At 39.4% G+C, this 11,575-nt stretch overlaps 1 protein-coding gene across 1 annotated transcript; it reads left to right on the forward strand.

The window, feature by feature from the left end:
• Window positions 1-5,341: 5,341 nt before the first annotated feature.
• LOC310945972 (nuclear factor 7, brain-like) lies at window positions 5,342-6,760 on the forward strand (the record flags this gene model as incomplete). Its single annotated transcript, XM_083912238.1, has 1 exon — window positions 5,342-6,760. The coding sequence occupies one exon, from the start codon at window positions 5,342-5,344 to the stop codon at window positions 6,758-6,760; it is 1,419 nt and encodes a 472-aa protein (XP_083768364.1).
• Between the last annotated feature and the right edge of the window lie 4,815 nt (window positions 6,761-11,575).

The raw sequence follows: 11,575 nt of genomic DNA on the forward strand, positions 1-11,575 counted from the left end.
CAGATGGTTTGAAAGAGGAGTAAAAGAAGCCATCTACACAAAAATAGAGAAACCATCGCTAAACAGAAAAGGAGGTCTGAGACACCACTTATTTCCAATTTACAATGCTGCCCATTCATCCCTTTCCAGGAGATTCAACAATCTAACCTCGAAGATTAACTGTTCACAAATGGCCTCCTGTGACTCCAACGGCTGTCGTTATCACCCAGTAGAGCACTAACGAAGTTTTAAACCAACATCCCAACAACGACTGTCACTGTAATGACGGTTGTTGACATTTGGAGCACAAAGGGTTCAAGTGACATCATCGGCCTTGTGAGAGGTTAAATACCTGGATCTCCACACCAGTTAGTTGGACCAATCCAGCCTGGTCAGATGCGTACATGAACTGATGAAGCCTCTTGGATGAGAGGTGAAACATCTTGCTAGACATAAAACCAAGCCCGGTTGCTTTTGACTGAAATTGCTTTGCCGATCATGGAATAAACAGCACACAGAGATGAACACAATAACCAACTTTCTGGGTGTTTCTGCTTTCTCAGCGATACACACACAGGCCTACACCAGTAGGTTAATATAATGAAGCCACAGTTTTATGGCCTATATTTGTATTTAATTTTATTTATATTTATATATAGCTTGAAATGTGCAGAGAACAGAAAAAAACCTGAAATAAAGATTTTTCATATGTAAAAAACAAACTGTTATCTGTTACCCAGCCTTAACCCCAAAACATCCTTCATCACAAGAGCCATACAATAGTGGAATAAAAGATACATTTGAGATGCTAACAGGGAGTTGGGGCCATTTGTTGTGATTAAAATATTAAAATGTGCCATAACATGTAACTCAGGTAGGCCTAAGTTATGTCCCAATCTAATATGTCAGAAGAGGAACCATGAAAAAGAAAGTGAACAGTATAGCATTTGACTTCACTTTAATCAACATCAACATTGATGAGTAATGTCTAATAGTTATATTGACTAACTGAATTCTACTGTTAATTTAATTGCTATTCTGTCCCATTGAATGCTATTTTATCTATAATTCAATGCTCTTGAGGACCCCAAGAAGCCACATCAAAAGTTTAAAACATCTGGCCTGGAGAATAATTGGAAGAGAGGTAGCCTAAGGAGCATGTATTTATCAACTCTCATATTGTTTAGCTTTTAGACAAAATAGTTTTTTTTTTAAATTAATTAACTGAATCAAAAACGTGCTATGTATTGTATTGTATTATTGTATTATTCATTTATTTCAGACTTGTAATCCAAAGATGAGAAAAAAAAAAAACAAAAACAAAAAAAAACACATTGAGAAGAGAAAAAAGAAGAATTAACAATTTACACATACAGTCTGAAAAGGGGATGGAAGGAAGCAACGCTTATAAATTTCCAACCCCTCACCCAGCACCACCCAACCCAAAATAACATATTATAACAATACAATATATTGTAGTGGCACAAACAGACATACATGACAAACAAAACAGACATATAGACAGACAAACAGACAGACAGGCCCAAACTTTTCCTGCTTCTACACCCCCTCTTCCCTCCAGAACATATAGGCAACAGAGCAAGTGCCAGCCAGGCAATTAGCAGATAGACAGGCATTCAGACAGACAGGTGTTTAGACAAACAGACGGACCCTCAGACTGAGAGACAGGCAGGCATCTATACAGACAGGTAGGCAGAGCGATAGACAGACGCCTAGACGGACAATGGGTGTGTCCGTGTGTGCGCCCGCCGCGTGTGTGTGCGTGAATGCGCACCCGTGTGTGTGTGTGTGTGTGTGTGTGTGTGCGTGCCTGCGTGGCTGTGGAGCCCCAGCTTGAGGAGTGCGCAAAAAACCCCCCCGAAAAAACGGCATCAGTCCGGCAAATCCTTCATGTACTCACACATCATATTTCTTTTGAATATTTTTTTAAACTGAATGAGATTTCCCCAACTTTTCGCTTCCTCTGCCAGTTTGTTCCACACAATGACTCCCCTCACCGAGACACACATAGATTTAAGGGCTGTCCTTACATGTGGTTGGTACAACTGATTACATCCTCTCAAATTATATGTGTGATGAGCATCTCTATCTCTAAATAGGTTTTGAATGTTACCCGGCAGCATATTTTTTGATGCCCTGTACATAATTTGCGCAGTTTTACAATTCACCAAGTCAGCTAATTTTAAGTTAAATGACTTAAGGAAAAGTGGATGGGTGTGGTCATTGTATTTGACTTTGTGAATAATTCGAATGGCTCGTTTTTGAAGAGTGACGAGCGGTAGCAAGTTTGTCTTGTAGCAATTTCCCCACACTTCCAAACAATAATTTAAATATGACATTATGAAGGAGTGATAAAGAATAAATAAAGCATTTTGATTGAGTAACAGGCTACATCGCTTCATCACACCAACACATTTTGCCACTTTTGAACGCAGGTGACTTATGTGAGGTTTCCAAGAGAGCTTTTCATCAATTACAACACCCAAGAACACATTCTGTTGCACTCTATCAATAATAGTGCCGTTAATAGTTACTTGTACTGGCATATCTTTTTTCCGATATCCAAAAAGCATAAGTTTTGTCTTTTTTAAATTCAATGATAATTTATTTATATTAAACCAATTGTTTAACTTATGAAGTTCTTGAGTGATGTTAGTCAACAGTGTCTTGAAATTCTCACCGGAGCAAACAATATTTGTATCGTCAGCAAAAAGTATAAATTTCATAATTGTGGATATGCTACAAATATCATTGATGTACATTAAAAACAGAGTTGGTCCTAAAATGGAACCTTGAGGCACCCCGCACAATACAGTTCTATAAGTAGATTTTTGTTGATCAACCTGTACAAATTGCTGTCTGTCTTGCAAATAGCTCTGTAGCCAGTTTTGTGGTGTCCCTCTAATGCCATATTTTCCCAGTTTATTCAGCAAAATACTGTGGTCAATTGTATCGAAAGCTTTTTGCAAATCGATGAAGATTCCAATTATAAATTTCTTTTTTTCAATGCAATTTGTTATTTCTTCCACTAGTTCAATCAGGGCAAGCGATGTTGAACGACCCTGTCTAAAGCCATATTGACTGTTGGAAAGCAAGTTATTTTTTTCAATGAAATTTTGTAGTCTAGAATTAAATAATTTTTCCAATATTTTTGAAAACTGAGGCAAAAGGGATACTGGACGGTAGTTTGTAAAACTGTGCTTATCTCCTGATTTGAATAAAGGGATGACTTTTGCTGTTTTCATTTTGGAGGGAAATTGTCCACACTGAAATGACAAGTTGCAAATGTGTGTAAATGGTCTGACAATGACTTCTGCTACGTTCCTAATTGTTTTCATGTCTATGCCATTGATGTCCTGTGATGTTTTGTTATTGCATTTCCTTATTGTCTCCAAGACCTCCTTCTCATCTGTCGGGGTGAGAAACAGTGACTTGGAATTTGTTTCTATTAGGTTACCCATTGGTTCATTATCAGTTGGAATTTTTCCTGCAAGTTCAGGTCCAATATTCACAAAAAAACTATTAAATCGCTCCACAATTTCCTCCTTATCACTGATAACTTTGCCATCTTCCACAAAGTACTCTGGATAACAAGGACTATTAGAGCTGCCTCCAATTATACCATTCAGTGTCTTCCACATATCTCGGATATTGTTTCTTTTACTATTAAGTAATTTAGTGTAATAATCTTTTTTACTTTCTCTTAAGATGCTTGTTAATTTATTTTTATATTTTTTATATTTAATTTCAGCCTCAATAGTCCTGTACTTAAGAAATTGTTTATGTAAGTAATTTTTCTTTTTGCATGCGTTTAACAGTCCTTTTGTTATCCATGGAGTATTTAGGTGCTTTTTCTTTCTGGATTTTCTGATTGGACAATGTTTATCATAGAGAGTAATAAATATTTCCAAGAAGGAGTTGTAAGCTCTATTTACATCTGGCTCATCATAAATAGATTCCCAATTGTAAGACGCTAAGTCATCCTTTAGATCTCGTAAAGATTGCTCGGTTTTGATCCGACAGTAACTAACACCATTTTCTTTTATCAGTTTACAGTTCACGTCATACACCATAAAGACAGGAAGGTGATCACTGATATCGTTTAACAACAAACCACTCACAATTTTATTATCCAAAATATTGGTAAATATATTATCAATTAATGTAGCACTATGTGCCGTTATTCTGGATGGTTTTGTGATTAATGGATACAGATTCATGCTAAACACTGCATCAGTGAACTCCTCCGTACCCTTATGTTTTTGTGCATTTATTAGGTCAATATTATAGTCTCCGCATAATATAATGTCATGTTTGATGTTAATCGAAAATAACCTTTCCATCCAGTCTTTAAATATCTTTATATTGGAACCCGGCGCTCTGTAAATACAGCTTACCAGCATATTCCTCCTTTTTTGTCTGTTTGGCCAACGTCTAAAATGGACCCTGTCAAAAAAAGTATAAAATCAATCAGCAAAAAAGGCATTTACGTTCATTTTAAAATCGAATAAATAAATGCAAAAATAACTAAATAAAGATTAAACAGATGAATAGATAGATGAATGAATACATACATTAATCCATGAAAACATGTATAAATAAATAAATAAATAGAATAATGACTAAATGCATAACTACACGGATGAATAAGTATATTAATAAAAAATATATATCCATATATATGGACACACACACACACACACATATATGTATATATATATATATATATATATATATATGTGTGTGTGTGTGTGTATATATTTGTATATATCTATATATATATCTATATTTGATGGATAAAAACATTACTGACCCCCAAGGAAATTCAAGTTTTAGCTGTTCCAAATATTACACTCAATTAGCAAGAAGGAAATTAAAACTAATAATAAATAAATGCTTTACTTTTATTTCAATATTTTTCTTCACCTACATTTATTTATTTTTATATTCTGTGTCAATATGTGAATAAGGTATTATTCATTGAGACTTAAGTCATGTTTAGTCCTCCCTACTATTTATTTTTTAAATAAAACTGCTTCAGTCATTTTATATATATTTTTATTTTTATTTAGTGAAACAAAAAATGGGAAGTGTGTTTTTTATTTTAGTTTATCATTTCATGTTTGAAACAACTGCCTATTCAAGGAAGTTTCATTGTTCTTAGAAAAGAAAATCAAGTCTGAAAACATCCTGACATCATCTGCTGGTGACCAAATAACATGGCAGCGTTTCCTGTTAATTATTCACAGGTGACACTCGTTTGTAGTCTCTGAGTCAATAAGTGGAGGAGACATCAACTTGGTGAGTCTCGTTTTGAAAGACGCTTTAGAGACAAAGACAAATGGCTGAGAAAACTGATCTTTTTGAAAGTTTCCTGAACTGCCCTGTGTGTTTGGAGACTTTCAGAGATCCTGTGTCTCTGAGCTGCAACCACAGCTTCTGTTCACTCTGCCTGAAAACATTCTGGGAACAAGCTAAAACCAAAAAATGTCCTGTTTGTAGAAGAAAATCATCAAAAGATCTGCTTGTGAACTTTACACTTAGGAAACTAGCTGACTCTTTTGCTGAGAGATGGAAATCTGGATCATCTGAATCAGAAAAAGAAGAGAAGAAGGTGGAGATGTGTAAACATCAAGCAGAGCCTCAGTTATTCTGTAAGGATGAAGACAGAACTGTGTGTCCTGTCTGTGAGTTTTCTCTCCACCACGGTCACAAAGTGGTTCCTGTAGAAGAAGCAATCCTCGACCTGAAGGACCAGCTGAAATGTGACTTAAAGTCTCTACAGGACAAAAGGAACAAACACAAACAAATGGAGGAAACTTACAATAAAGTGATTCAACACTCCCAGAAGCAGATGTTGTCCACAGAGCGGCAGATCAGAGCAGAGTTCAACAAGCTCCAACAGTTCCTGAAAGAGGAAGAGGAGTCCAGACTGGCAGCTCTGAGGGAGGAAGAGGAGGAGAAGGGGAAGACTATCAGCAGAGAGATGAAGATGATTCAGAAGCAGATCTCCTCCCTGTCAGACAGTATCTCTGCTGTTGAAGAAGACCTGCAGAAACACAACGTGGCATTCCTCAGCAGTTATAAAGCCACTCAGACCAGAACCAGAGTCCAGTGCTCACTGTCGGATCCACAGCTGGGCTCAGGAGCACTGATCGATGTGGCCAAACACCTGGGCAACCTGTCCTTCAGAGTCTGGGAGAAGATGAAGGAGAAGGTCCACTTCACTCCTGTCATTCTGGACCCAAACACTGCAAACCAAGGTCTTCATCTGTCTAATGATCTGACCAGTGTGAGACAAGGCGACTCATGGCAGCAGCTTCCTGACATTCCAGAGAGATTCACTAAGTATGCAAATGTCCTGGGCTCTGAGGGCTTCAGCTCAGGGAAACACAGCTGGGAGGTGGAGGTGGGAGACCATCGTAACTGGCTGATAGGTTTGGTTAAAGAGTCAGTTCACAGGAAGGGAGAGATATTTGCTTTACCAGAATGTGGAATCTGGTGTTTATCACATTACAGTGGAAAATACATTGACGTTTTCGGTGAGACCGTTACAGAGAAGAAGAATCTCCAGAGGATCGGAGTCCAGCTGGACTATGACAGGGGGGAGGTGTCCTTCTACGACCCTGAAGACATGACTCACATCTGCACTCACAGAGACACTTTCACTGAGAAACTCTTCCCATGGTTCAGTATTGGAGAGGCTGGTGATGCTAAAACTGCTCATATCAAAGTCAGTCAAACTGATTTCTCTGTGTGATGTTCAGGAACGTTGGTGTTAGTCAAGACTTCACTGTTTGTCCATCTCATTGGAAAAATCAAGACAAACAGCTGTAGATATACTCAAACCGCTTTACATCATCAGGTGATGAACTTTCATTCAGGTACAAATGAACACTCACCTTTAAATTCAGTTATGTGATGATTTAACTTATCTGCATTTATTTCATTAAGTTATACAGTTTTGATTTAAATGTGATCACTTTTTGATATTTTGGGTCATGGTGGTTTATTTCCATTTTTGTATCTGTTGTATTACTTTAATTCTTTCAGGGCTTCTTCACGCTGTGACACTAGTTGTAATGTGAACATGTTCAATAACATTAATGATAAATGTCTAGTTTGTGTTCAAAATAAAGTAAATTCCAGCAGACTGACTTTGCAGAGTGATGTTTCTGATATTTAGGCGCTACACTTTGATGGTGAGCATTTTAATTAATGATGAATCAGCCTCACGTATGAATCAAATATCAGTTATTTAAACATGATCCATGAAAATACAAAATAAAAAAGCTTAATAGTACGAATAAGATTTTATAAACTCAAGACATTTTTTGGTAACAAATACACCAAACCAAAAGGAAAATAGCAATTAAAACACTATTAGTGGTGGAAATTAACTATTAACTCAAAGTCTGAACTTAGATACGAGTTTGAGGTATTTGGCATGTTACTTTAAATACTACATTTAACTGACAATTTTCAGAATAAGATTTTACACACACAACCCGTTTCTATTCATGATGCATTTGTTTGGATTAATCCATCCCAGTAGTTCAAAATAATGCATCAAATGAAAAACAATAATATGAAATATTTAAAGTCACAAAATCCACCCAAAGCAGCAGTTTGGCTATTTTTTTATTATGTGTTTCACAGTGGTCTGTCAGGCTGCACTATCTTCGATTTAACCACAAGATGGAGCTCTGTTCTCAGGACAGACATTTACATAGTGAAGTTTCAAAAGAAAATGAGGACATAGTTCATCTTTTAATGTCTTAATTTAAAGTTATCTGTTTTACCCTACTCAGGATTCCTTCAGCGCCGTCCTCCCTTTTGTCCAGAGGTCAGATTCAGCCACAGAAGGGAGCAGGAGGGTGTTCAGTGTTCATGGAAAAGAAGCCTGTGAATGTTCTCAATTGTCCAGGTCATCGTTATCCCAAAAGCAATTTCAGTCAAAAGCAAGTGGACTTGGTTATTTGTCTAGGAAGACGTTTCACCTTCCATCCAAGAGGCTTCATCAGTTCATGTACGCATCTGACCAGACTGGGACTGGTCCATCTGGTGTGGAGATCCAGGTATTTAACCTCTCACAAGGCCGATGATGTCACTGGAACCCTTTGTGCTCCAAGCCCCATACAGGTACAAATGAACACTCATCTTTAAATTCAGTTATGTGATGATTTAACTTTCATCTGCATTTATTTCATTAAGTTATACAGTTTTGATTTAAATGTGATCAGTTTTTTTAATTTTGGGTCGTGGTGGTTTATTTCCATTTTTGTATCTGTTGTATTGCTTTAATTCTTTCAGGGCTTCTTCACACTGTAACACTTGTTGTAATGTGAACATGTTCAATAACATTAATAATGAATGTCTAGTTTGTGTTCAAATAAAGTAAATTCCAGCAGACGGACTTTGCAGAGTGATGTTTCTGATATTTAGGTGCTACACTTTGATGGTGAGCATTTTGAATAAATGATGAATCATCCTCACTTATGAATCAAATATCAATAATTTACACATGATCCACGAAAACACAAAATAAAAAAGCTTAATAGCACGAATAAGATTTTACAAACTCGAATTAGACATTTTTTGGTAACAAATACACAAAAACCAAAAGGAAAATAGCAATTAAAACACTATTAGTGATGGAAATTAACTATTATCTCAAAGTCTGAACTTAGATACGAGTTTGAGGTATTTGGCATGTTACTTTAAATACTACGTTTATCTGACAGCTAATTTTCAGATTAAGATTTTAAACACAAAACCTGTTTCTATTTATGATGCATTTGTGTGGATTAATCTACCCAAGTAGTTCAAATTAATGTATCAATGAAAAACAATAATAAGAAATATATAAAGTAACATAATCCACCCAAAGCAGCAATTTGGCTGTTGTTTTTTACTGTGTTTCACAGTGGTCTGTCAGGCTGCACTGTCCGTGATTTAACCACAAGATGGAGCTCTGTTCTCAGGAAAACAGCCTGAAGGTCCACCAAGAGGCAGGATGGAAGATGGACAAATTAGGACGGTTAACATGGAACCGACCGGCTAGCAACGACTAACGAGCAAAGGATCCTGAGAAGCTGCAGCTGGGTGGTCAAACGTGACAACTTACAGAGGCCTGCGGATACACCAAGGGAAAGCTAAATGTAGAAGGAAGGACCAAAGGCAAACTTGCACTGCGCAAGCAGGTCAGACAAGGAGAAGTCAAAGCAAGGTTGAGCACCACAGTGCTACTGATTTCACCATTATTACGGACCGTCAAAGGGAGGTGGAGCAGCTGTACCAGCAGCAGGCCCAAAGTCAACAACAGGTGCACAGCCCGGAGCGGGATTGTCATGCAGAGATACCCAGGAGCAGCAACCCCACAAGACAAGCAAAGGAGAGACCAACCAGACAAGCCAAAGTCAAATGGCCAGAATCCATCGAAAAAGCCACCTGGGAAAGCTTCGACCAGGAGTTGCACACCATCCTTGAGAATTCGCTACAAGGCAGCACAATCACCAAGCCAAGGTTTGGGGAGGTAATTCAAAGGAAGAACATCCCTAGGGAGGTGGGAAGACATGAGCAAGAGAATCACAAGCTGCTTAGGGGGTCCTGACGGAAAGCAGATGAGCACAAAAAGAAAGGTCTGGGACCAGATCAGAAGCAGACTTGCAACCCTGATAAGGGCAGAGCGGATCTGGAAGCGAAGAGGTAAGAGAGAGAAGGAGCGAGCAAGTTTCTGCCGGGATCCATTCAGATATGCCCGAAGCCTGTTTGAAGAGAAGGAGAGTGGGAGGCTGGAAGCCACCGAACAGGAGCTTGAGGAACACATCAAGAACTAGCTAACCGACCAAGAAAAGAACATCCCACTTGGGTCGCCAGGGCATGTACCCTGCCTGCTGTGCCAGCCGACGAATTTGACACAACGAAGTCAAGCTAGTGGTAGACAGTGCAAGGTCTGCCTCTGCTCCAGGTCCCAATGGCAGGCCCTACAAGATTTCTAAGAACTGCCCCATGGTACTGAAGCTACTCTGGAGGCAGATGAGAATAGCATGAAAGGCCCAAAACATCCCCTCAGAATGGAGCTGAGCAGTAACAGCCTTCATCCCAAAAGAACAAAATTCCTGCAACATCAACAAGTTTAGAGGCACATGGAAGGGAAAATGTAATTTTCTGTGTTGGCAAAGCGTTTAACCAACTACAATGAGCAACTGCTACATTGATACCAGTTTCTAGAAGGCAGGCGTCCCAGGGTTCCCGGGTTGTGTGGAACACACAACTGTGATCTGGGAGCAGATTCAGACAGCAAAGCAGGAAAAACAAGACCTCCACGTAATTTGGCTAGATTTTGAGAATGCCTATGGCTCCGTTTCCCATCAGCTAATCACCTTCGCTCTGGAATTCTTTCACATACCACCAAGTATGTGGAACCTCATTTCCAATTACTTCAGCAATTTTACTGTCTGCTACACAACACAAGATGCATCAACAAGCTGGCACCACCTAGAGCAAGGCATCACACTGGGCTGTTCAATCTTTTCCATCCTCTTCACAGCAGCCTTTGAAATCATCCTCATCGGGGGGAGACAGATGGTCCGAGGAGTAAGAGGACAGTTAGGCCAAAGACTGCTAGCTCTGCGGAGCTACATGGATGATGTAACCACCCTTCTACAAACAGCAGCCTGTACCAACTGGCTAATGAAGAGGTTTAAGAACTCCAGTTGGGCAATGATGAGGATAAAACCCTCCAAGTCCCGGAGTCTGTCCATACGTAAAGGAGACAGAAATGATCACATCTCTTTCACAGTGAACAGTGAGAAGCTCCTAACACTGAAGAACAACCCGTCCGAAGCCTTGGGAAACTGTATACAGCTGACTTGTCAGATAAGCATATGGCTAATACAGTGATGTCACAACTCACCGAAGGTCTAACATGGATCAACAAGAGCCATCTTCCGGGTAAATTCAAAATCTGTTGCTACCAATTCACCCTATTCAGGCGGCTAAGGTGGCTTCTCTAGATGTGTGAGATCACCACCTCCACTGTTGAGAAGATTGACTCAAAACCCAACAGCTACTTCAGGAAATGGCTGGGCCTACCCTGGGGCCTCATCAATGCCGGTCTGTTTGGGAGGAATGTACTTCAACTGCCATTGAAATCAATCCTGTTGGGCTACAGACAGGAGAAGGCTAGGCTCGTCCTAGAGCTGAGAGACTCGCAGGACCCATCTGTGCAGAACACCAAAGCCCCAGTCTGAACAGGTCACAAGTGGACGGCAGCGCAGTTGACAAGGCTATCAGCAGGAACCACCAAGAGATTGTCGGCACGACACAGTCAGGGAGAACTGGCCTAGGGTGGGGGACTGCCCCTAAGATGTGGTCAAAAGGAAGGAGAGGAAATGATTTCTGAGGTGGTCAGAACAGAGGAGGAAGAGCTATCTGATCAAAGCTCTTAGCCAAAGCTAACAAGGACGCTGGACGGCCTGGGAAGGAGTAATAAGAAGGACCGTAGGATGGGCTGACATGTGGAAAATCCCCAAAGTCATTCGTTTCCTCATAAGGTCCACCTACGACACCC

Source organism: Echiichthys vipera (assembly GCF_963691815.1).
Source record: "Echiichthys vipera genome assembly, chromosome: 4".
In the NCBI taxonomy this organism is placed as follows: domain Eukaryota; kingdom Metazoa; phylum Chordata; class Actinopteri; order Perciformes; family Trachinidae; genus Echiichthys; species Echiichthys vipera.